The 27659-nt window shown below is 37.0% G+C and overlaps 3 protein-coding genes across 4 annotated transcripts; 1 reads left to right on the top strand and 2 right to left on the bottom strand.

The window, feature by feature from the left end:
• Positions 1–3271: 3271 nt before the first annotated feature.
• LOC129724404 (pickpocket protein 28-like) lies at positions 3272–9143 on the bottom strand. Of its 2 annotated transcripts, XM_055679285.1 has the most exons (7): positions 9042–9143; positions 8808–8985; positions 8558–8731; positions 8253–8504; positions 7762–8197; positions 7180–7706; positions 6754–7120 (listed from the first exon to the last, which is right to left on the bottom strand). In XM_055679285.1, the coding sequence occupies exons 3-7, from the start codon at positions 8704–8706 to the stop codon at positions 6871–6873; spliced, it is 1614 nt and encodes a 537-aa protein (XP_055535260.1). In that variant the 5' UTR covers positions 8707–8731; positions 8808–8985; positions 9042–9143; the 3' UTR covers positions 6754–6870. The 2 variants fall into 2 exon arrangements, with proteins under 2 accessions (XP_055535261.1, XP_055535260.1); XM_055679286.1 differs by lacking the exons at positions 6754–7120; positions 9042–9143 and adding an exon at positions 3272–3409 and having other exon boundaries at positions 8808–9010.
• Positions 9144–18923: 9780 nt separating this feature from the next.
• Positions 18924–20184, top strand: LOC129720301 (uncharacterized). Its single transcript, XM_055671764.1, has 5 exons — positions 18924–19243; positions 19457–19548; positions 19805–19906; positions 19964–20085; positions 20158–20184. The coding sequence occupies exons 1-5, from the start codon at positions 18924–18926 to the stop codon at positions 20182–20184; spliced, it is 663 nt and encodes a 220-aa protein (XP_055527739.1).
• A 2346-nt stretch (positions 20185–22530) lies between these two features.
• On the bottom strand, positions 22531–27364 carry LOC129720300 (pickpocket protein 28-like). Its single transcript, XM_055671763.1, has 9 exons — positions 26946–27364; positions 26449–26887; positions 25862–26391; positions 25498–25800; positions 24426–24653; positions 24323–24377; positions 23719–23879; positions 23300–23668; positions 22531–23234 (listed from the first exon to the last, which is right to left on the bottom strand). Exons 1-9 carry the CDS (start codon positions 27362–27364, stop codon positions 22994–22996), a joined length of 2745 nt encoding a protein of 914 aa, XP_055527738.1. The 3' UTR covers positions 22531–22993.
• Positions 27365–27659: the final 295 nt, after the last annotated feature.

Genomic DNA, 27659 nt, shown 5'->3' with positions numbered 1-27659 from the left:
AAAATACGGGAACATCTGAGTGCTTTATCCGAAAAATCTTCTCAGATTACCTTAGTGTGGGTCCCTTCTCACTACTCGATACCGGGCAATGAGAAAGCGGACTCTTTGGCTAAGGTGGGCGCAACAAACGGTGAAATTTAGGAAAGACCAATTGCTTTTAATGAATTTTTTGCATTTGTACGTCAGAATACGATCATCAGTTGGCAAAATTCTTGGACCAGAGGGGAACTGGGAAGGTGATTACATTCCATTATACCCAAGGTATCGACGAATCCGTGGTTCAAGGGGTTGGATGTAGGTCTAGATTTCATTTGCGTGATGTCTCGGCTTATGTCCAATCACTATAGATTTGATGCGCATCTCCGTCGTATTGGGCTCGGGGAAAGTGGTATCTGTGCCTGTGGTGAAGGTTATCACGACATAGAGCACGTTGTTTGGTCATGCCCTGTCCACCGTGACGCCAGGTCTAAATTAGTAGCTTTCCTTGAGGCCGGAGGTAGACGGCCAGCTGTACCTGTTCGTAATGTCTTGGCGAGCCGTGACATACCCTACATGACCCTTATATACGTTTTCCTAAAATCTATCCATGCCCCAGCCTAGTCCCGTTCCCCTCCGTCTACACCCAACAAAACGACAAGAACACGTTTGAACCTTAAGCACAGATTTTGGAATCAGCAACTGCACCCCACTCGAATTCGCCACGACCTGAGAACCCGAGGCCTTCAGTGATATTTTGGCTCAGCGGCACATACCAAATGGCCACTTGAACACTAGCGAACAACAACAACGAACCATAACCAGCAACTAGACCCCGCACAATACCTCCAGGACCCGAGGATACAAGCCCCTGCCCCAGCTCATGACATCGGCCATTCGAAGAGCACCAGACGACCATTCAGCAACAAAACACTGATTGAAAAATTCATGCTAGTTTTAAGTTAGACTTAATTTCAGCTCGTAGTCGGCAGCGAGGATAAAAAATTTGCTTTTAGTTTTTAAGTCACCAGTTATAATTGGCGCCGTTAAACATTAAATTGTATTTGTGCCGTGTCAAATAAATGCTATATGAGGAAAGAAAAATTACTTTTAATAAAAGAAATAGTGAGTTGAAAATAAAAATTTTAATGGCACGCAACATATAAGTAAAACTCCATTCCAATTAAAAATGGTTGACATGAAGCGATTGCCAAATAAAATATAGTCGCGAACTACAATGCAAAAAATTTGTAATAATTATATTTGAACGATTTCCTGTTTCGTAATTTTTCTCTGTTTCAAATAATTATTAACGCTACTGTTTTATAAGAATAGCTCGTCATTAGCACATTATTGAGCAAATGATAAATCTGATTGTTATTTACAATATCATCTAGACCTCAAAAGCCCAACTGATTTGCGATGACAGATCGCACATGCAGCCGGCTTTAAAACTAGGTACGCCACATCCGACAAACTCACCCACTGAGTGAGGAACTATAATTTCACACTCCACCGCAAATGTAACCTTGCGGTAACTACTGACTGTAGGTGCATCGGCTTCAGGCTTCCAGTTATAAATGGTGAAAAATTAGCTCTAAACGTCGCCACTTACCACCTTTTGCTAAAGGAAAATTGAAAGGTGTTTTTTTTTGTTTTCGATAGTAGTAGACCTGATGAAAATGGAAAGTGATCTACCATGCGTTCTGTACAGTCCAGTGAGCGGCAAATAGCGCGACTAAAATGTTTACTCGCTTAATTATTTATGCTGTGTTAATTGCGCTGGTGTAACTTCTTCTGTTATTTGGTAGGTGATGAAACTATTTTTTTTAGGAAATGCAAACAAACTCAAAAAGGTTTCAAAGAAATAATTTGCATAAACTACGTACGTATGGTAAACTCGTCTCTCCTGTAGACCGTTTAATGTGGCTCACAGACCGATTCTTTGTGTGGTGAGATAATAATAAAGTGACACACTTCTCAAGCTTGTTTGCTACCGCATAAAACGTACCTACATACATGTATACAACATCGCCATTTGTCATCGTGCGCCATATGCTATGTCATAAAGGCAGTTTGTCACACTGCGTACCAAGTGACTTATGCTGAATTCGATTCAATGTGCCATTGTTAAGAATTCCATACGATTTTTCAACTGCCACGGGATAGTTAACTGTCTTCAAGGCTACGAATTGTTTATGTCTTAGAACAAGGTTAACAGAAGCTCACATTTGATGTGAGCTGCTAGGTTTTGAACAGCCGCAAATGACTTTCTGTGGAGCAAAAAAAAACCTTCAAAGGAAAAACGAGGAACAAAACTTTTCCTACTTTCACCTTGAAGTCGCAAAAACTTCACCTGCTCGAGCATTAAACCCGCAGCAAATCATATTTCATCGCCAGTTAACTCAATGAAAATGCTCGGGTACGTTTTTACCCGCAAAGGCATTTAGAGTATTTATATTCTATTTTGATTCACCAAATAACGCGGGGGTCATAATTTGCAGGGATAGCAGGCATGCCGTGCCAGTGTAACATTGCGAGGAAAGTAAAATCGATACAAACTAAATAAAATCTGGAGGAGACGCACGAGTTAGCTTTGATGTTGAAAATCGGAACCAGCACCAGCCAATAACCTACCATAACAAGATTTTGAAATGTCTCCGCTACGAAAAAAGAATGATGTTTATTGATTTTTCATGTGTGTCACTGCGGATCAAGTTAAGGTTTAACCTGCAGAAATTGAACTTGGTATTTCACAAGCACCCACATCGCTAAATTGCAATTCTGTGTTTCATTATTAACTTCGTTGAGTTAAGAATGCCTGAGTTAGCGTAGTGGATTTTTGTTATATATTTTTTCTTTTTCAAGTTAAATCTATGATTTCAAAATACTGTCGGTATATTTTTTTAATTGAATAATTTAATCATATACAATATAATTGAAATCTGCACATATCTACGATAATTTTGAAAAAGCTTTTTATCTACATCACAAGTTTAATACAAAAAGCTCTAGAATCTAGAAATCATTGAATAGTGTTGATTAGAAACCCACACAATTCTCGCTACATGGATGTAAAGCAATTACGAAGTAACTCTAGTTTGGATTAGAAGAAATTTACAGAGTGGTCAAATTCGTTTAAAATTGTTTCACCACTTCCCGCACTACAAGAGTAAGTGTTTTTAGTTACCTCCAAAGAGATAATAAAACTATAATTTATGTTTCTTTATATCTTCTGAATAAAGCAATACAGTCAGTAAAATTCACTTATTTTCACATCCTGTGCATACCACCCTGACGCTTCTGCTTGAGAACTGCTTGCATTGGATGTGAGCTTTTGAATCAAGCTTCTCTACTATGACGTACGTTTGGTTAGTTGACAAAATGAAATGCAGACGTCTCGTCGATACACCCGTCGCTTGTGGAGCATTCGCTGCGAATAGGGGAATAACCTAATTTGAATCAGGGTATGAAACGACTTAATCAGTGATGCTTATTATAATCAGTTGAAATGAACAAACCCAAGAGGTAATATTTTGTTCATACCTTCAGAATTTTTTGATAGGTACATCATCTAGTTTATCACCGTTTATTGTGTTTTCGAAAAGAAGTAAGATGTATTAAGAATTGTTGTCAAAGAACTTACTTATTTTCAGCTGCAGAAGAAACCTCAATTTCGTTCCTAAGCAGCTTTGATTACAATATATTTAGGAGGGAAGTATTCAAATCCGCATACCATATTATTTCATACACTTTTCTCTATGATCTAAAGTTTTATTGCTATCCAAATATCTTCGCGCACTCATCTTAAAAAAAAACAATTTTTCAACAGTAGATTTCACTAAAACACAGCAAATTTTGTGTGCTATACAATGTGCATTGCATGGCCTGCTATGATAGTACAGAAGATAGTTATATTTTGTTTAAATTAACTGTTGGAAAAAAGTTTTCAAGATGAGTGCGCGGAAAATGTGCTACCCGCGGAATATAAAACTTGAAACAGTTGAAATTGAGCTATCGGAAACTTTTCAGCAGTCCGCAATGTGTGAACTATCGTGTTGTCAAATCACCGTTTGAATTTTAGACATAAGAGTTATTGATAAATGTGTGACTACAAATAATTTTTATTTAATAAAATCAACAAAAGAGGCAGTTTATTTCTATAATTTTTGACATTTTTTTTTCAAATATTAAATGTTGCCACGATTTGTTTCAATGTTATTTACACTGACAACACTGTTTTGTGTACATACACAGTATAGACCATTTTACGAGACCTTTCTGAACTCAATTCATGAATGAAATTTTGACAGTAAGCTCGGAACCGCTGACATAACGCACGTAAAAGCAACATCATCATCAGCAGGATCCGTGACACCTGTCAGTTCGTAAAATGGTCTATAGTGGTATACGATTTCAGGTACAAGGAATGTTTAGAAAAAGTCGAAATAATCAAACGAAAGAAAAAATTTGAAACGGAAGTAATTTTGAGAATCATATTTTACGCAATAAGACTAATATTTTTCGAATAAAACCTTACTTTTTTTAATGGATAAATACTTAGATATGTTATGATTATCAAAAAATAAAAAGATAAGGAAATTTCACGATTCGTTGTTTCGCCTTTTCCAGAAGTCTTCGTTGATTTACTATATTATAGGTTAGGCCCTTTAACTTGACTTGCATTATTATAATAGTCAACAAATATGAGAAAGCAAACAAAAGGTTTAGTATGCTAATGTAGTCACTCATCGATTACAATAAGGTGAAAGAATCAGTTATCTGCTAAGACTGCTCGAAATAAATTCCCCATCCATCGCGAACACGGCAGCAGGTGGTGCTAGTGTAACTACTGTTAAGTACTAGTATTATCCGAACGATGAATTTATTTAAAATTTGTTCAAGGTGTTATGACTGTTAGTCTATGGTTTTAGCATTGCTCATGCTATATTGGAATGAGTTTTGACTGTTCGATTAGAGCTTTTAGCGACGGTCGGCCAAACTTTAACTCTTGGTATTTAGTTAAACCCTTCTTGCGGGCTTCAGTTGCTGTTATCATAATCGTTAATTCTTCAAGCTGTGAGGTGATTAACCTCTATATATTTAGTTTAACGAACAAAGATCGAGTGTATTAGTGAAGTTCAAACTCATATGTCAGTGAAACTACGCCATCTGACCGTCATGTTTTTCGCGCTGTTCGATTATTCCCTTTTGGGTTTTAATTCGTTAAGAAATACGTTTCTTTTATCCAAGAGATGGAATTAAATAAAACACGCCGTAGTGAACTGAACAGTTCCACGGCTTTATAGATTATACACAAGACCCTCTTTTAGTAAAAGTGTTTTGTGAAATCTATGAAGTAGAACGAAAATATCTTTTCTAGTCGCCATAATATAATTTACGAAACTAACTGTATAAAAAATACAAAGTTCAATCTAGTCAACATTGAGAGATGTGTTATAGGATCTGTCTCCTAATTTCTCGACAGTAATTCACATTTAAACTTTTACTACTCTTGCAGTGCACAGTGGTCCAGGAATGCAATCTAGCGGAACAAAATTAATAACTCCGGATCGTGGTTGGTTTTTTGAGATAGTGATTTCGGCAATGATCATGAGAGTCATCAAAATATATTTTTGTATGTAAATATTTGTACTAAACGTGTACTAAAAAAAAATTTTCCTTCTTAATTTTTTCAATTTAGAACAAAGGTTTCTTTTACAAAATTGTTTATTAGCCAATAATATAAGAGTCTTCCAAAGTCACAACTATTCAAGAATCCATAGTGTATAAGATATTGATTCTTTGAACAAAATGGACAAAAAACTTTTATTATTTTTTTTTTCATTTTTTAAGTATACTATGTAATTATATGAGTTTCTAATTATAAATCTTATGAACTTTGAACTTTTCCGCAGAATTAGGATGGCTATGGCCTGTAGTTTTTGAGATATTTAAAATAAACGAAAATTTCGATGATTTTTTTTAAATGTCATATCGCCATTAGCGCACAACAGCGCAACCTGAAACTCTCCGAAATAAAAGAATATTCAGCTAGGTGTATGTAGACAAAATTTCACACCGGAACTCCTTGGAACTTTTAGTCTGTGAGTAATTTTGTAAAATTTTACAAAATTAGGAATGAACGTGCTATAGGATACTATGGATTCTTGAATAGTTGTGACTCTGGAAGACTTTCATATTATTGGCTAACGAACAACTTTGTTGAAGAAACCATCCTTCTTAATTGCAAAAATTAAGAAGAAAAAGATTTAGTACTAGTTTAGTACATATTTAGTACAAATATTTTCATACAAAAATATTCCCTGATTATTCTAATAAACATTGCCGATATCACTATCTCAAAAAACCAACACGATCCGGAGTTGTTAATTTTGTTCCGCTAGATTGCATTCCTGGACCACTGTGCAGTGGTGGGAAGTTACTCGATGAAACCGAAACTTTGTGTACACTTGGGACAACAGATATAAATATGAATATTCAAATTTATTTCATTCGGGATATTTGTGAGATACATATATGCAATATTATTACGCCATAATACAGTCAATACACAAACTTAAAATTAACTGCTTAATCTTGGTAAGTGATTGCCGAGAACGGCACTACTGAGTGCTTGAAGTTTGCAAAAAAAAAATGACAGCTGTCATATTTTTCATCAATCTCAGTTTAACCTAACTGAAATAAAAATATTACCGAGCTATCTGCCCAGCTTTCAGATATTTTTTGCTGAAAATTTAGTAAGATGAACCGAATTTTCCGAAAAAATGTGACAGCTGTCATATTTTTAAACCCAGCTGTATTCGTTGTGCCGGTCTCAACAATAAATTACCGAAACTCGGCAGTAAATCTTAGGTGTGCGAATGTTTTCGATCATGGCTTGTTTCGAGGAAGACCGGTCCGTCTAGCGGCTATTCTGTTTTCGGTAATTTTCCACAAAGCATAGGGTCTCAGGGTACAAAAGTAGCACAGCTCTACCAAGCTCATTATGCTGACACCCATGAAGAGTCCCAGGAGCCCCCCACAACTGGCAATCATGTCACTCAAACCGTTGATCTCGTTGCGCTTAAGTGGAATAAAGTTCGCTTGCTTAAAATAGATTATGACTTTGGATTGATGAACACTATCAACAAAAAATAAAAATAGGATTATTTACAGTGACGCAAAAAAGCACAAACTCACTTTTCTAGCACGGGTGCTAATGTCACCAGGCGATCCTTCTGCCAATCCCAAGCGGCCTGCGAAACCTGCCAATGATAGTCGATGTTGTTACACGTGGGCAAACAGTTACAGTAGTGCTTTGGGAGATAGCTATCCTCGGTATCTTCGACCTTCGCTTGTAGTTTTAGCTTCCGAATTTGAGCTTTTCTACAACAAGGGGCATCCCGAAGACTGCAAATCGGAGCACCTGGAGGTCGAGGCATGGAGAACCGAACACAGCCGCACAGTTCAAAAGTGTAATTGGTTAGACACTCAATCTCACAATTTTTCTTTGTATATATCTTGAAGAATCGTAGACTACGCTCGTTACTGTTGTAACACTGGCGTTGCTCTGGTTGATATTGCTGTGCTCGTTCTCCAATAGACATCACTTGTGGAACCACCGTTATGATCAACTCCTGGTTCAATGGAATTCGGAAAAATTGATGCATTAACTGCGGGTACTCGTTTGGCATATGGAGTAGTCCTTTGAAACCTTGGAAAGAATTCTAAAATAACAGGATTTTCAGGAAACAACTTACAATTTATAAACTAAAACAGTACCCCACAGAAGTAATCCACATCGCTTTTATTAACTTTGAGTGTGACAGCCAAACTGCCATGGTATCCTCCCGTAATGACTCGGTGCGGAAAAGCATTGCTTCCTATACCCGATTGGTACCCAAAATCCAAACTCCATTGAGAGGTTCGTCTTTCCGAATTAAAAGCATAGTTCGAGTCCAATTCTTCCTTTCGCAGCAGATCATTATTCGCCAGCACGTTAAAACTGTAGCAAAAGCCCTTCTCGGTGAGTGTAGTCTTGAACAAGTCCATACAATCCATCGGATGTCCTTTCCAGTCACACGATTGGAACACTTCAAACGACGGAATGGCCATCTTTCTTAGCAGCCTCAGCATATCGTTATCTTGGGTGACTGTTTCACTGCGATCGTACAGATCATGTTCGCACAGTTGAAGCAGTGCTAGTAGCTTTCGAACCCTGCAGAAAATGGCCGTATTTCAATGGATTATCGTGGTCATGGCATGGTACTAACCTCTCTGCATCCATAGATTCGTTCAGTTCACCACTACGAACCAACTGAAATGTGTGACTCACATTCAGTTCCGAAGCTTTAACTTTAGTTTCAGGACAAATGGTAACCGCAGGGAATGGAATAGAATAAATCGAGGAAGGTTGATGATCGAAACTCACAATGATTGGATCTTTGAGCCATTTTTCTATGACGGCGTACATGTAGGTTAGGCAAAAGTACAGTGACAGGAAGAACAATAATATCCACCATATCCTGAAACGAAATTTATTAATACTATCGGAACTGTACGTTTCAAACAGATTTACTTCTCCACCAGCAGTTTGTCCCTACCGGCCAAATGTCTAATTCCGTGAATTGGCGATGCATCACAGAACTCCGCTGCAACTTTTTTCGTATTTTGATAGAAAAATTTTCTACGTTCAATAACCGTTTCTGTTTGTTCACTGGTATTCATTTTTGTCTCTGGTAGAGCAAAAGTTCTGGAACCAGGTATTGATATTAATACACTTAAAAACATCATATTTGGTACAACCCTGCTTGTAATGTGATACTTACTCGTCACTGACGTTTGCGATCGAATGCGCTGCTTTCTTCCTTTGATCAAGCAATCAATGGATCCTACTTAAATCAATTGTAAATGTGCTACTTAACTGCAGTTACTTCATAACCCCACAGAAGGCATCAAAAGATGATGAATAAAATTTTTATAGTTGAAACCGCTTTGTATCTGTTTCTACGGCGAACTAGTGGTTAGGCGTAGATATGAAACAAGAGTGGAATACAGATTACCGTGTTCGGTAGTACGTTATTTGTAAAATGTTGACCACCGTGGAATCGATTGTTGATAAACTTTTAAAGCGGACGATAAGCATTCACGGAGAAAAAAATCACAAGAAGGTTGTATGCAAAGCCACGACCGCAAGGTTGAAGTAGAATACTTTTACAAGAAAGATAACCTGGCTGTTTGCGTGTCAGTCATTTTTTCTAGTAAATAAACGTTGACCGTTCATTGGCAGTATTGTAATTTCTTTTTGTCTGATATTTTGAATGAAGTTCATTGGATATTTTTAAATTTTGTGCAAATGAGAAGTTGAAGTGCTGCCGAATTGTAATACAGGTCGGACTCGATTATATACAGACTCGATTATATATTGACTCGATTATATATGATTCGATTATATACAAAATTGTATATAATCGAATCATAAAAAAAAATTTTTTTTTCAATTTAAAGTATAACTTACCTAAAGCAGCAATGTCGTATAGGGATCGTCCAAAAATACGTAACGCTTGGGTGAGGTAGAGATCTGACGAAACGTCGCAATCAATACTTAGAATTTTGAAGATCTATGCAAAGAGCGTTACCTAGAGGAAAGAGGTGGTCGAAAATAGTTTTTATTTACGGTACGTAATTAATGGACGTTCCCTTCAGTCCAATATGACGTAACGCAAAATTTTTTGACCCAAAACGTTGGTTTTTGAGCCATAATGTTTCAAGTAAAGTAAATCTGATCTAAAACAGAAATATCGCGAGGGAACGTTTACAAATTATGTAACGCTCAGGAAACGGGAAAGAGTGTTGGGTTGGCAAAGTGTTGCAACCCATACGGAAAATTTAAACAAAAAGCATGGCAAAGGGGGAAAGGAGATCAACAATAATTATTCTTGCGTTACGTTATAAATAAGCGCTTCCTTATTGATTCATAAAAGTCCGTTCTTCGTCTTTTTTCAAATGATACACAGTCTTTTTTTAAATGATACACAGTTGCTTCAGCGATGTTGTATTTTTGTTGTACGTCACGAACCGACAGACCTTGTTCGAGATCGTAAAGAACTTTTGCTTTTTGAGCAAAAGTTAAAACGTTTCTTCGTTTCCTGGCTTTTACGTAAGCACTTGCCATTTTTTGTTCTGAATTGCTTGAAAACGCAGCACAACAATATCAAAACTAAAAGAGTAAACAAACACAATACACACTGATCAAAATTTTTCTTGAGGTTTGCTGCAATCAGCCATGTTTAAAACACGCACTATGGAGAAAATATTTGAAACACTACACGGCGTGTATTGCAACTTGCACTGCGTAATGTGTAAGAACGACCGTACACGCCGTGTAGTGTTTCTATGCAAAAGTGGCACCCGTGCAGCACCGTGTAGTGTTCTTGCCATGGCTGACTGCAATAACATAAAGAGTAACTACGAAATCTATACATACATCAATTTTCGTAAGAAAGGTTTTTTGCGACTTTAAGGGGGTAAATCAAAAAAACTCTACTTATTTATTTAAAAACAACAAAAGATGTATGCAAAATAAACAAAAAAAATTTTCTGATTCGATTATACATATATACATATATTTATGTAAGAAAGGTTTTTTGCGACTTTAAGGGGGTTAGTCAAAAAAATTTTACTTATTTATTCAAAAACAACAAAATATGTATGCAAAATAAACAAAAAAAATTTTTTTTCTGATTCGATTATATATACATATATTTTTGTAAGAAAGGTTTCTTGCGACTTTAAGAGGGTTAGTCACAAAAAACCTACTTATTTGTTCAAAAACAACAAAATATTTATAAAAAATAAACAAAAAAAAAATTTTTTCTTCTGATTCGATTATATACAGGATTCGATTATATACAGTGAAAATTTTTCGGAGACTGTATATAATCGAGTCCGACCTGTATGCACATTTAATACGACATCATTAAACGGGAACGGAACAAAGGCTACGGTTATGCAGAACGCGAATGCTGGCGCGATGCGATTTGCCTTACCGTGGTGAAATGTACAGCTCTTTTTAAGGCGGAGTAGAGCTATACATTTCAACAGATTTCGTCTTGCCGAATCGCATCGCGCCGTTATTTGCGTTCTGCATGACCGTAGCCAAACACTAAGCGACGCAAACACGTAATAATAGTCAGAGTATGCATGTAGATGAAGATTATTAACTTTGGATTATAGCGCAAAACGAGAAAATATTAACTCTTCAAATAATCATTTGTGTTCTTCAAATTTCAGTTGTTCAATTTAATATCCGATGAAATGTTTGTTTATTATCTGATGAAGCTCTTATATAGGCCAAATGATGCATTCCCAATTTACTAGGTACATAACTCTGCCGACCGTGCTTGGGAAAGCGCGGTATACCGACCAATCAGAGGTCGAATTTTGTGTTTTGACAAGGCTTAAGAGTTTTCAATAGTACAATAGTTCGAATGATAAAATTGCAATTTCATGCATTTGGTAGGAATCTTAGAAGATTTTCTAATCGATTGCTGCAAAAACGAAGGAAATCCATCGAAAACTAACCGATTTATTAGCATTTGAAATTTTTCTCACTTTTTTCAGTGTTAGATTTTCATTTTACATCCCTATGTAGCCGAACTTCCTGAGAGAAGTATTCCAATTCAAAATTAAATCTTCATTAATTCATTTGTTGTCCTTATAAGGACAATTGTTCAATTTATCTTAGGATGTAGTGTTTATCTTACATCTCTGTGTTACCTTGATAGTGAGGACTAAGGCGCACGGTCAACACAATGAGAAAGGTGTTTTCACATTGAAAACTAGACACGGCTTTACTGGAGGAAGTGTTGGCAAATGCATCTACCGCTAATACCACCGCTATCATACGAAAGCGCGTCGTTTCATGTGGGGAATATCAACAACGAAAAATGACGCGCGTCTAAGCATAACCCGAACTGTTTCGCCGTGCTGCTCCCATTTACCTTTACATCGGCCTCAGGGAAGTTCCGGCTGCATCTGCATCTACCGCTGAGGCTGTCACTATACTGCTATTGGTACCAAAAGCTATTAACTCTTTAAATAAGTGTGTTATTTGTTCTCAAAAGAACAATTGTTCAATTCAAAATCGGATTTACGCAATCGCATCTCTGTAATATTACCGACAATAATATTCTTCTGAACAAACTGATACAACTTTCCCATTAGGCCTCTGCCATAATAGACGCGAAAAGCGACGCGAACCGATTCGCTCAGCTGTAGGTTAATGTACAGCCATCAGTAGAGCTGTACATCAACCTACGGCCGAGCGAATCGGTTCGCGCCGCTTTTCGCGTCTACTATGGCAGAGGCCCTAGAGAAAGTTGCTGGCTGATGTATTCACTTCATGCAAGCCTGCTGCTGATGCTTCCCGCTACCACACTGAAACAGCATTTTAGTGGAGGGAGTGTCGTTGCATCAGCTGACCCTGCTACTATCGATGCTGATATACCCGCTGCAACAGCTACGCTATGCATAGCCATGCCACAGTTGTGGCCGCTATATGCTGGCCCAATTGCTGAGCAACTGCAACGCTATCCGTAGCCATGCCACAGTTGTGGCCGCCATCTGCTGGCCCTGCTGCTATCGATGGTGAGATCCGCTGAAACTGCTACGCTTATTCGCAGCCATGCCACAGTTGTGGCCGCTATCTGCTATCGATGGTACCCACTGCTCGCTCCCGCTGCTGCTAAGGGAGGACTGCTGTCGTCGCTGTTCAGAACTACTATGAGCGGCTTCGACTAAAACAGGCTCTTATATAGGGATGAAAATAGGAATGAATTATTTTACGTACGTGGTGGAATGATATAACTTGAAAAATATGTGTGACTTCATTCTGGTTCAGAGCGATCATTTGATAAGCTCCACCTCTTTTTTCAGTTTCTAAAGTTTTTCCTCAGTTTCGTAGCACGGATGCACAAAAATGATTTCTTGTCGAGCCGGACCGATAGCACTCTCATTGAAGCAACAAAATAACATGTTTTGTGTCGTGTTGTGCAGCTTGGTTGAAGAAAATGTTCCCGTCCCCATGTCGCATGTAAGCAGATTATTGCGTTCAGTAGACAGTAGATAGTGTATCCAGCGAATAAACACCGATGGTGCTCTCACACACGCAACGGTTTTAACCCGTATCTTATTGCGGTTTGTAACATCAAGCGATTTCGTTTGCTCGCTGTTGCGTGTTGCATCATGTTGCAACTTGGCAGCTGGGAGACGACGAAATTCTGTTTACGCTGATTGATTGAATCGACTTCATATTAGCTCTGCATAGTCGAACTAACTGCTTTTGTGAATGCGTACTAACAGGGCAGTTTATTATTCAATGTCGGTTATGCTGATCGCAGCCTTTGCGCTGCCCCTACAGTGGGGGATTTACTAAATAAAGTGAAAATTAGACAACTACAACAGAATTTGATTGCATCCCGCACAGAATGTCTGCTTGTGTTGATGCCAGAAAATTATTAACCTTCAATTATTTTTTTATTTGCCTTGAAAAAAGCATTTTGCTGTTCAAAATCGGTTGCTAATTACAACCTTTGAGCTGCCCTAACATTGGGGGAATTAAGATACACGGACAACATGCACTGTGGAAGCTATTTCACATTCAGTAAATTAGACGGGTGCGACAAATTTAAATTGCTAGGATGCAACACAGAATACTTGCTTGCGTTGACGAAAATTATTAACTTTCAATGACTTGTTTATTTGCCTTCAAAAAGGCATTTTGATTTCCAAAATTGGATTTCCTGATGGCAATCTTCATGCTGCCCCAACACGGGGGGAATAATGGCTGTCTGGCGACACACGCTGAGAAAAACCGCGCTGCTCCTGAGACGTGGTGACCAACCACAGGGCTAGTGCTGCTGCTAAGGAAGGACCACTGCTGTTGTCGCTGTCTAGAACTATTATGAGCGGCTCCGGCTGAAACAGGCTCTAATATAGGCCAAATAGCATGTTTTCAATTGCAAGGTATATGATCTATTCAAATCAAAAATTAGAATTATCCTACAAGTTCAATTTGCTACCGCTGCGCAATTTTTATTTGTTATTCAATAATTATAACGTATTAATAATAATTAATAATTATAACGATGTAGTAGATTTGATATTATTATATTGAAATCATCGGAATATATATAGTTTGCTTGGGAAAATGACAATTTGAGTGACTTTCGTTTGTCGTGCGCGTGACTGAAAGACAAGCAAACTATATATATTCCGATGATTTCAATATAAAAATACCAAATCTACTACAAACGTATTTTCGATTACTCGGATAAAATGGAACTCCTTACTCGGATAAAATGGATAGTTCTTTCTTCTTACAATAGACCGCTAATCCGTTGGCTGCACACGCATAGATGTCATGTTCTGCTGCAATGATAGACGACGAGTGATCGACCAGTTGGCTTGCAGCGGTACTGAAACCTGTTTCAGGATGTTTTTCTTCAAGGTATCAGTTTTAATTACATTAAGTAGTTCCACAAAAATGTCCCAGTTTTAATATTTTTTTTATTGTAATTTTTTATTTGGCTGAAACTTTGCATAGACGTTTCTATAGGCAAAAGATGCCATTTTGTGCTATTGGTTTCATTTTTTGGAACACGACTCATTTTTGAGACGCTACTGAAAAATGCTATTTTGGTAAGGTATTCATGATTACAAATATTTTTAGAGTCGAAATGATTTGTTTGATCGGTGTTACGTCTTTGGCAGATGGTAAGATAATATTTTTTTTCTTTTTAGAAAAATATACACTTGAAAAAATTTATTTATTTTTTGAAAAAAAAATTTAAAGAAAACTTGCACGAGATATTTCAAAATGCAATTCATTTCAACTATTCTTCGACCTAGAAGGCATTCCAAGAGGGGTTCATGTCAGTTTGTTTGATCTACCTCGCTGTAACTTTGATATCTTTTTATGCTCAGAATTCAAGTACGGTTTCTTCAGAATGCTTAGGTGACCCGTTAGATCACCTTCGAGCATCGCTGTACTGGAAATAAATCGCACGCTAATCCCTAATGCTCTCTACATATGAATGTAAATACACGAGCCTAATCATTCTATTATGTCGGCTCATATCGATTTTTATTGAAATCCACGGTATTTTAACGTGTTTTGGCATTTGACGCGTGTGAGCATTGGAATCTGAGTGTATAATTATTGATTTTGGTATGCATGACATGGCAAGCCGAAGTGTAAGTCACTTGATTTTGTGATGTGAACTGAAACGCACGTGTATTCCACGTAGATATGAAATGTTTCATCCATTAGCACAGAAGTAAGTGGAATCCACTTGGCAGTAACGTGTCGATTTTTTACAGTGTGTATTTCTTCGCAGCCTAAGCGTGCCCATCTCTGCTTTCTACTAAAGATAGTCGGGTACGGGTAATTTTACCCGAAACCCTTACCCGACCCGTACCCGACGAGTTCAAAGTAAAAGTTCGCATTACGGAACATGAAACCGCTGTCGACTATAACAGGAGCAACGAATCGGCTGTAGCAGCCTACACAGTAAATTTCACACATCAAATCGATTGGACTAAAGCTAAGCTGATTAGATCAGTGTGGATGTCATCGCACCTCAACGCATGGGAGTCGATGTATATCACCAACTCCCAGGTGCCACTAATGAACGACGACGACCCACCCATCATTTTAATCACTAAACAAAATCACTCACTTCACTAAAAATACATTGATCTTCGCAATGTTCACCTCAAATTTCCAAAAACAAGCTTGAATTAGCAGAAATATATGAGATGAATTTTTACAATTCCCAAATTTCAACTTTATGTATTTTCAACTGTTTTCACTGCTTTGAAGAAAATCAAAAGTTGCCAAATCAGTTTATGTCAATACGAAATAATTATACTGAAAATGTTGAATTATTCCGACATAATTGACATAAATCAAAAGTTGCCAAATCAGTTTCTGTCAATACGAAATAATTATACTGTAAATGTTGAATTATTCCGACATAATTGACATAAATGGACAGCACTGCAGTGGTTACCAAGGTTACCATATTTGCACGTAAACAACTACGGCGGATATCAAGGTAACCTACTACGATGGGCTGCGGCTACGTTCATTCATGATAATGTGATTCATTCATGATTAACAGTGTGATGGATATGGGGGCGTCGTGAGATGAATAATTGAGCAGTGATTGAGGTTTTGAGATGGATATGGAAGCGTTGTGAAAAATAGTTTATTTCACAAAATTCAGGACAAATCTGGCTAAGTTTACTAAATATACAATGCTGAACGATTCTATAAAAGCACGTAAGCGTATTCTGTTTATTCGTTCAATGATTTTATGAAAATTTGGTGTTTAATCCGTGCATTCTTTGTGAATATCGGCTTAATGAAATGAATAATGGAGCAGTTTCCCTATTTACCTAAATTATTTGTTGAAAAATATTTGCCATCGTATTTGCTGAACAGAAAATTAGGCAAATATTTGATTCGTCTAATGTCGTTCTTTGCTAGTGAGGTCACAACCGAGCGAATATTTGCTTGTATTTTTTCTGTATTATAGTTTGATATGAGCAAACTGCAGCAAATGGATTTGAATGCGTCACTTCACCTCAAATATTTTGAATCTACTTGATGAGAGTATTTCATGTAGTTAACATGTATTGAAACTGATATAATTTCACTTAAGTAAAGATTTCTCGAATCGTTGAAAAATATTATAACCAAATTTACAAGTACAATTGCAGGGTCAAGCAGTACGATAAATTTTACCTATCGATGTTAATAAATTGAAAATTAATTTGATTTTTAGAAAATGCGACTTGAAATAAATATTTTATTTATTCCTAAAGTCAAAGGTTTTTTACTTTTCCTGCAACAATACGGAATATGGCACGCGCAATTATATAGTTCTTCGATGAAAATCGTCGAATGATGGAGAAACCTTCAGGTTTAATAACAAAAATTCCAAAACAAAATGCTGCTTTTTAATCAATGGAGATACAAACTCCAAAACGGTGTGAAAATTAACTGTTCATGTGCAAGAAGTTTTGATTTAATAGTGGTACTTCATCAGCCAACCGTAGTATTTTCGTTTCAACCTGAAATTTTGACACAATCTCGCACCAGCACGCATTTAAACAGCCTTCTGATTCTCGTCATTTCCCACACGCTCGTTCAATTTTACTCTAAATTGGTTAGAAAGTTTTGTATTCACTTTTGTATTTTGTTCAAAATGTCAAAAAATTAGTACCATTAATTAACTTTCACTCAGTTTTCGTATTTTTTTGTTTTATTCACTTTTGGGTAACCGTTCATTTTACATCAGATTGCTGTAAACAAAAGCTAGGCAATTAACAGTTCCCTGTTTGTTTCGCTCATTCTCCCATGGTTTTAGTCAGCGACTGCGAGGCCGAAAAAAAATCCCACGGATACAATTTCTCAGTCGATAATAACTTTTGGTTTTGTTACATTGGTTTTGTAACATATTGATCAAGCTATTTGAGTGGTCAGATCCGTGTTCTTAAATCATGGATTAGACGGTAATACTTATTCTTCTTGTAATACTAGTTGGTTCTTATATAGCTGGAAGTATACTGTTAATCGTGATGCTGTCGGAGGAAAAACTAAAAAAGGTTGTTGGTGGGAACGGCCCTTACCGTCATAATACCAGAAGGACTTCGTTCATTGTACGATGGAAGTAATCTTGAAGTTAAATACGTGGGCACCTCCCTAACACCGGTCAATAAACGCAGCACTGATTTATCCACAATTGGGCTATCCCTAGTGCTGGGCTTTGTCTCCATGATGCTTGTACAGAACTGTAGCTTTTCTACGCGAAGCAATGCGGAAGATACGGAAATAATATAAAGTATTTATAATTACGTAACTTGATGGGAAATATATCTACAACATTCTAACGATTTTTCTTCTGTTGTTTTCTGATTTTATTTTCCGAAATTTTTATTGTTTTCTTTTGCGTAGGAACGTCAAATTGACGAAACTGAGTAACAGTTACTCTGCTTGGCTAATTCATGTAGTATTTGAAATGAGTAAGTTTAGATTTTGACATTTATTTTTTTATAATAACTACATGGTTACTCTTTTTAGGGTAGATCCACTTTTAACGAAATTGAGTAAAAATTTACCCAATTTAGAGTAAAAACGGCCGAGCGTGCATGGTAAATTGGCAAGTAAGACCAGACGGGTAAACTAAAAACACAAAATATCGCAACGGTAACATTTATGAACCAAAACAAAGAAATTATATTTCCTAGTGGCAGATGAAATATTGTTGGGCAATGAAAACTAGATTTGTTATATTTTCTATGAAGTTTATTTTCTGAAAATAATTTGCATCATGTAATAGCACAGTAAATATATTTGCAAAAGATGAGCAAAGCGACTTTGATATCATTCGGGCAAACAAAGTTTTGAACAAATATTTGTTATAGTGTGATAGCGTAACAAATATATTTAACCGAAGAAAAATTTTGCGCAAATAAATAACATACCACATAATGCAAATATTTGCCTCGTTTAATGTCTGCAGGAACTTGTGAGGGCCGTAGCTAAAGTGGCTATTACACGAAGCAAATATTTGTAATTTTTGATACCGGATTTATTTGTGCAAATTTTTTCTACGAGCAAATATATTTGTTAAGCTATTACACTACAGCAAATATTTTCTTAAAAAACTGTTTGATTGAATGCTAGCAAAGTCTCTTTGCTCATTTTATGGTAAATATGTTTGCTATGCTATTACACGATGCGAAAAATATGAAGCAAATCTAGTTTTCATTCGCAGCACAATAATTCAACTGTCAATCGAAAACATTGTTTCTGTGGTTTAGTGGTTTTGGTTCAATAACGGTAGTGTCCGACATTATATATTTTGTTTTAAGTGATGATAGCTGATTTTGAAGAAGAAGATTCCCTGTTGGTTTGCGTTTTTGGTCATGCTTACCAATTCAATTATATTCAGAACTTTCTGCGCATGAACATAGACGGTTTTCACACCCTTTTGGAATTGGTATCTCCATTAATCAAAAAGCAGGATTCCAATATGCGAGAAGCTCTTTCTGTCGGTGAAAGGCTAGCTCTCACATTGCGCATTCTTGCAACAGGTGATAGTTTCATGTCGTTACAATATCTCCTTCGTATCTCACAATCAACAATATCAACTATCATCCCCGAAGTTTGTGACGCAATATACAAAGCTTTGAAGCCTGAATATTGAGAATAGGTTATGTTTCCATTTAATTCTTTTTTTTTTTTGTAGTATAATTAAATGGAAACATAACCTATTCTCAATATTCAATTCCATTCTACTAAGAAGCTCAAAAAAAATTTATTTACTTTGAAGCCTGATTTTTTTAAGGTAAAACTCTCTCAAACATCTTCTAGCTTAACAATTAACGATGTTATTTAATATCATAGTTCCCATCAACTGAAGAAAACGGGCTGGAATCAGCTGATAATTTCAACAATAGTTGGAATTTTCCAGGGGGGATCTATTTGTCAAACATCGTGTAACCAACATATTCGGCAACATGGTGTTTGTTTTGGTTTTTGTTCTTTTTGGTTATGAAATTGATCGATGTGAAATATTATAGAATTGAAACGTTTTTTTTTATCAAAACTCGAGAAACCGCGGAAAACTTTTATGAATATGTTGTGTAGTGATTTTTTCCTCATTATCGTTCATAGTTACAAACGTCATTGACCAACAAACGTCATGGACCAGAGCTGATCTGCGATAACGCACACATATATGAAATTTGACAGCAGTGAATCCCCTCTGGAATTTTCCTTATTGTATCGGCGCTATAGATGGAAAGCACATCGTGATGAAAGCACATTCAGGAAGTGTTTATTTTAATTATAAAGGTTAGAAATCATTCCAATACTTTATGAAAAAAGTCTTAAATGAAACGTTTTTTTAAGGAACACATAGCGTCGTGCTGATGGCAATCGCTGATGCAAAATATCGGTTTACTTATATTTTTGTTCAGTTATTGTTTACTTATATTGATATTGGTGTGAACGGACGAATTCCTGACGGCGGGGTATTCAACCGTACATTGTTCTTCACAGCTCTTACTGCGTATATTAATTGTATTAATTGTTTTGTTTATTAGATAAATTTGTTAGAAGGAAAAACATGACTTGTATTATTTTTATTTAATATTTGTATTATTGATAATTAGTATTTAAAATACAAAAACGACAATAAAACTATCACTAATCCTCAAGTTGTTTTCGGATTCAATGCAGTCCATTAGATAGCAGCAGCGAATTCGAAATCACAAAAGAAACACACGAAGGTTGATATCACGAACACGAACCATGGACAATTCCGTAAATTACACTGTTTAACTGTTTAAAGCGGCTATTACACGAAGCAAATATTTGTTATTTTTGATACCGGATTTATTTGCGCAAATTTTTTCTACGAACAAATATATTTGTTATGCTATTACACTACAGCAAATATTTACCTCAAAACCTGTTTGCTTGAATGCTAGCAAAGTCTCTTTGGTCATTTTATGGTAAATTTGTTTGCTATACTATTATACGAAGCGAAAAATATGAAGCAAATCTAGTTTTCATTCGCAGCACAATAATTCAACTGTCAATCGAAAACATTGTTTCTGTGTTTTGATGGTTTTGGTTCAATAACGGTAGTGTTCGACATTATATATTTTGTTTTAAGTGAGAATGGCTGATTTCAAAGAAGAGGATTCGCTGTTGGTTTGCGTTTTGGTCATGCTTGCCAATTCACCATTGAAAATGGTGAGAATCGGAAACGTCGTTGGATGCGCAGTCTGTGGGTGCGTGATTGGGTGAAACGACGAAAAGACCGAGGGTTCTACAATCAACTTCTTCAAATGCTCAAAGATGAGGGGCCGCTGTTATATCAGAACTTTCTGCGCATGAACATAGACGATTTTCACACCCTTTTGGAATTGGTATATCCATTAATCAAAAAGCTGGATTCCAATATGTGAGAAGGTATTTCTGCCGGTGAAAGGCTAGCTCTCACATTCCGCTTTGTTGCAACAGGTGATAGTCTCGTGTCGTTACAATATCTCTTTCGTATCCCACAATCAACAATAATTCACAAAGTTTGTGACGCAATATACAAAGCTTTGAAGCCTGACTTTTTAAGGTAAAATTCTCTCAAACATCTTTTAGCTCATTAATTAACGATGTTATTTATGTCATAGTTTCCATAAACTGAAGAATATTGGCTGGAATTAGCTAAAAATAACAACAATAAATGGAATTTTTCTCATTGCATCGGCCTATAGATGGAAAGCACATCGTGATGAAAGCCCCAGCACATTCAGGAGGTGTTTATTATAATTATAAAGGTTAGAAATCATTCCAATAGTTTATGAGAATCACAATGTTGCTTGCTGCGCTCTCCACAACTAGGTACCTTATGATGCGAAGCAGAATTTATTTTATTCCTACGATGGTCGATCGCTACGACGATCAAGGAAGTATCATTGATGATGATTGGCGTAGAGTTAACAATATGAAGAACAGCTTTTACCCACTCGAATGTCGCACTTTTGTAGGTAACAAAGGCAAACAAACACGTGATCCCAATATTTTGTACATGAAGGGGAAGTTAATTTTCAATATGGTCGTATATAAATAAATTATTAAAATTTCGTGTCATAATTGTTTTGTTTATTAGATAAAATTATTAGAAGGAAAAACATGACTTATATTATTTTTTTAATATTTGTATTATTAATAATTAGTATTTATTTTACAAAAACGACAATAAATCTACCACTAATCTTCAAATTTAACTAATGTCAAACAAAATTATGTCATTGGTGGAATGGTTTTCGGATTCAATGCAGTCCAAACAATAGCAGCAGTGAATTCAAAATTACAAAATAAACACACGAAGTTTTTCACGTTGCTATCACGGACACAAACCATAGACAATCCCGAAAATTACAGTCTCAAAAATTATTAATTAGTTTTTATTGCACATCAACAGTGAACAAAATTTATCGTATTAAGTGAATAATTTTTCAATCATATCATAAAATATCGCACTGGCCAGTCTGCTACGTGAAAAACTGATTTGAAACATTGATACTCATTTGCTGTAGTTTGCTCATACTCTATTTCATTATGACCAAAGAAAAAATTCAACCAAATATTCGCTAAGTCGTGATTTTACTAGCAAAGAAAGACATTAGACGAAGCAAACCTTTGCTAATATTTTAGTTAGCAAAAACAACAGGTTATATTTTTTTTACAAATAATATTTTGATATTACACGGACAAACCAATAATAACTGTCATTTTATGCAAATATTTGCTTCGTGTAATAGCCGCTTGAGTTTAACAATCCTTCCTGATTGCCAACTTACTATTTGAAACCATAGGCAGAGCAGCTGTCATTATTTCTTCCGCAATTTCGTGAATATTTGCTGACTTATGTTTCATGCAAAACTTCTGTTTGAAATGCAATTTTGATGCGGGATTGGTTAGAAAACTCACCAATTAGTCAATCTTTATTTTAAAACCAAAAAAACTTCTTTTCTATCGGCTTCTACTATTGTAGTGAAAAAAACTTAAACATATTCTATTATATGTGCAAACAGAGTGTCTTTGATTAATAGGAAACTTTTTTGGTATAACTATTAATAATCGGTAGAGTAAACTAACATACAAATTTTCATTCAAGATTTCACTAGAATAGAATATGAAAATACCTGCAATATTTCAAGACAACTCTAGTAGCAAATAAATTATCAATGTGAAAACCTTTAACGTTTCTTTATCCACAACGTGCTTTTAGTAATTCAATAATTCACAATACATTGATCATTTATCATTTCAAAGTAATGAGATGACGTAATAAAAACAAGTAATGATATGACAAATAAAAGCAACATGGTTTGCACTTCGCTCCGTGTTGTTTGTCAATCTTATTTCTATCGCCTATGGCCTCCAGGGTAGAACCTGATGGACGTCACGAGAGCCAGCGGAGACCTCGTTCCGGCAGGGACGGATTAAACAGTAATATACTAATTCCAAAAAGCTTATAAGACTGGCACCCATCATGAGACCGAAAAGTCCTCCGAATTTTGCCAGAAGGTCAGTGAATCCGATTCGCTCTTGGCGCATCAACGAAAGCATCCATTTGCTCTTGTAGCTAACGTAAAGTATAGCAACATCTACACTAAAAAGCCCAATCCATGCGATATTAATAGATAAAAACAGAAAATTGGCAGTAAAAATACTAACCGATTATAATCATAATGAGAGTTTCCAGTAGCTGTAATATATTGATCGAATTCAATAGGTTCTCTCGTGATCTCCGCTTCGTACTTCAAAGCTGTACAAGCTGGTAAACATCCACATGGTTCGTGCCAAGCTTGGGTATTCGTTGGAGCTCCCACAACATCAGGATTAAAAATATCATCTATAGCGCTGTCGTAGCACGACTGCTTACTGGCATCGCATACCGTTACATTTGGACCTCTAGGAGCTGAAAATGCAATACAATCACACAGCATCAGGGTTCGATTGGCAATACACTCCAAGATACAATTATTTTGATTGTAGATCTGAAAGTACCGCAACATTCGCTCCCCATTGAAGTAACATTGGCGCCTGTGAAGAGAAGGGTAATGAAACTAACTTTTCAGATTTGAAGATGTTACCTTTGATAGTGGTGCTTCTTTAATGCCTTGGAAATAAGCGTTAACTCCGGCTTTATCGACAAACTGAGCACACTCCCATGAGGCAGTCGGTAGTAGGGAGTTGTTAATGTAGGAACTTCATCTGGTGGATGAATGTATATCATGAATCCTCCTAGTGGGCCCTAGGACAGATGACATTCGAATCATTGAAATTATTAGAACTTAAATACGAGTATGTAGCTACATTGCAAAAAAAATCTTGATCATCTCTGTGGGTTTGCAAAGCAATACCCATGCGTGACTCTGCTCCAATACCTATCGGTCTAAAAGGATAACTATGAACGTCTAGCTTATTTGTGTAGCCATTCTCCAATGTCCAATTTCCCGCGATATGTGCATTGGAATAATTATACTCCTGCTGTAGGTTATCTTTCCTGAACAATTCATCACTTGCAATCGCGTTGAAGGTGTAGCAAATACCCATGAAAGTAATGGTTTGAGTAAAAAGTACTGAGCAATTAGTAAGAACGTTTCTCCATAAGCAGACTTGAAATGTGTATTCCATCGGTATAGCTATATTCTGCAAAACATGGACTGGATTCTCAATCCAGGTTTCATTAGTTACTAGCATTTGGGCCGCAAGCGGACAAACTTGTTTCAGTACGCGAATTATCTCGTAACTGAAACGAACAAATTGCAATCAAATCTGAGACAAATTATTATCTCACAACTTGTACTCAGATATGTTCAACATTTCACCACGTTTCAGTTGTAGGAACGCTTCTGTCAGATTGAAATACGCCGATTTTACCTTATCCATTGGACAAATTGTTACCGCCGGGAAAGGAGCAGCCCATGTCGGTTGTAGTTTGGAATCATAGCCAATGATTACCGGACTGTAAATCCACTGTTGATAGGTGACTACTATCGATATCACACATGTAGCAACTGAGACGCTGATCCAAAAAACCCACCACAGACGTTCACCACAAGTTATATGCTTCTTAGCGAGATACCGTGTGGCAAACACACTACCACCGGAACAGTATTCGGTCCACATTCTACGCAGGAGTCCCTGAGTGGACATTTCGTTCAATTGGAGTACAGGGATGTTTTTCCCGTTCCGCGAAATTGTTATAACTAATAATAATTTCCTAACCGCAGTGTGAGTTTAAAACATTACTGTAGCAAGATTCATATCACTGAAATCATCGGATTGCGTGAAAACGATGCATGGAATTTTTAAGTGGTTCGTGAGCGGAACTAGTGCCAGCAATAAGCGTGTGTGTTAACAATTTATAAATGTTGTGGAACGATGAATGTAATCTTCATTTACTGATTAGAATTGAGATTGGGATAAGGATCTGGATTGTAGACGGGATTGGGATTGGGATTGGGATTGGGACTGGGTTTGGGATTGGGATTGGGATTGGGATTGGGATTGGGATTGGGATTGGGATTGGGATTGGGATTGGGATTGGGATTGGGATTGGGATGGGGATTGGGATTGGGATTGGGATTGGGATTGGGATTAAAGCAAGGATGAATAACTTTAAATCTAACTCCCGCAAAATCGAAGTTGAATAACAAATCAATACTCCCCAAATATTGAATCATTTATTTTTAACTCGAAATATTAAGATATATTTTAAAAGAAAAACTGCATATCCTTTTACAATCAATTTTTTTAGTACCTCAAGTATATTCAAGAGAGATAATATCTTCGACAACCCATAAAATCTAAGCTCAAAATCGGTCTTTGTTCAGGAAATTTCATCCAGTTATAATATCTCGAATTACTAATCCAAACTACCGTCGATCTTCCGAATATTCACCTTCTTAGCATCAAACTCAATCGATCGACTAACTGTCTTGATAGGCTTTAACGGTTTTTGTTCAGGCTTCGCTTTACCCCATAATATGGCTGGTTTTATGACGCAATAGTAGACAATTTCGACGAAGCTAAGAATACTAACGCCCATAAACAGTCCCAGAAGTCCTCCACAGTTCGCGAGGAAATCAGTCAGTCCAAACAATTCATTTCGTTGGATTGGTATAAACTGCGAATCCTTGAGAAACACTTGCAAGTGCGATACCTGAGTTCTGCAAACAATAAAAAAATCACTCAACGTCAAAAACTTTTCACTATAACCCTAAAACCAACCCCTGAATTGATTCCTGGATCTTCGGAACCATCGGTAGCAGCTTTTGCCATTCAAATGAAGCCTGAGAAATCTCCGTATTATACTGAACTGCAGTACACGAGGGTAAACAGCTGCATTCATCAACATGACGCATTCGTCGGTCCTCCCGGATTTTAACTTCCAACTCAAGCAACTCAACTGTTGCTTTCTCGTAACATGTTTCCATCAGAACGCCACAAATTCTCACATGTGCCGCTCGGGGCATAGAAAACTTAACGCATCCACAGCGTCTTAGTGTGAAGTTCGCCAGGCACTCCAACTCGCAGTTGGATTGAGTGTAAATACGGAAAAACTTCAGATAGCGCTCATTGTTAAAGTAACACTGCCGACGAATCGGTTTGTACGATGCAATGTTTCGAGATGTTTCGATCATCCGCGGAGTAACGGCCACGGTCACCTCCTGGTTTAACGGAACCCGGAAGTGTTGGTTCAAAACTTGCGGGTATTCGTTTGGCATGTGCAACAATAACTTGAATCCTTGAAAAGAGTTCTGTGGGAAAAAACCAATTAGATCTCAGAATATATCATGAATTTTGAACTGCTTTACTCCGCATAAATAATCCATATCACTTTCATTAGACTTCAATAAAAGCATCAGGCCAGCCTTCAAACCGGCGCCTAAGGCACGACGCGGATACGTATTTATGTCCGTCCCAACCTGATAGCCTTCATCTAGGGACCAATTGCTAGACGATCGATTTTCCAACAAGTATTCGAATTCAGTGTGAAGCTGGTCCTTCCGAAGAATGTCATCACTACTCAACAGGTTGAACGAATAACAGTAACCCACATCCGTCAGGATTAGCTTAAATTCGTCACTACAGTAGAAATACGTTGTATGCCATCCACATATGACGAACATTTCCATCTGAGGAATGGACATGTTCTTCAGAAGCGTCACGCAATCGTCGTCATACGTTTGGTTGAACATTTGATCATTGAAGGAAAATTCGCATATCTGAAGCATAGCCTGCAACTGACGCAATCTACAAAAATGAAAACTTAAATTCTACACCAAAAACCTCCACGGTTAGACTTCCATACTGGTAGTTGCTTAACGTCCGGCGAGCCTGCGGGTTAAAATTCAGATGAAAAACCTCAGTAAAATTAAACTCCGACACCTTCGCTTTGGTTTCCGGGCAAACCGTAACGGCGGGAAACGGAACCTGAAACACTGGCGTTGATTTCTGAGCAAATGTCACGATTACCGGTTCGTTATCCCACTTTCTGTATACGGTATAAATCAAACGTCCGCATCCGTAAAGCGACAGTAGGAAAACTGCGATCCACCAGACTTTTTCGATAAGAGCTCGCTGAGAACCGACAAAATACTTGACACCGTGGATGGACGTATTCTCGCAGAACTCTTCCGCCAGCTGTCTGGATTCTTGCAGGTAGTTTCGCGCCGGTCGAACGGAGGGTGGTTCCTTGAGCTGGAACTTTTTCGCTCGAGCAGCGTACATGTTGGTGGTGCTGATAAGCGCAGGTTTTTGAGCGAATGCAACAGAGTGATGACACTAACTTAACAGAGCAGTTTTAATTAGATATGACATTTAATAAAGCCATCAGCCGTAACCATCCGCCTTTTATCGCATGTCAGTTACAAATTTCATTAAAAATGCAACGAGTTGTACAAGTAACACTTTATTGCAGGTCAAGTGATTGACCATCAAATCGAAATAATACTCAATTCCAAGAACCCTAGGTTCTATAATTGTGGGGCAACGTTTAATTAGCTTTATTTCGTGATATTTCCAC

The sequence above is a fragment of the Wyeomyia smithii genome, chromosome 2 (genome assembly GCF_029784165.1).
Source record: "Wyeomyia smithii strain HCP4-BCI-WySm-NY-G18 chromosome 2, ASM2978416v1, whole genome shotgun sequence".
NCBI lineage: Eukaryota > Metazoa > Arthropoda > Insecta > Diptera > Culicidae > Wyeomyia > Wyeomyia smithii.
Note: the sequence above shows the minus strand (reverse complement) of the source record. Positions and strands in the feature narration are given on the sequence as shown.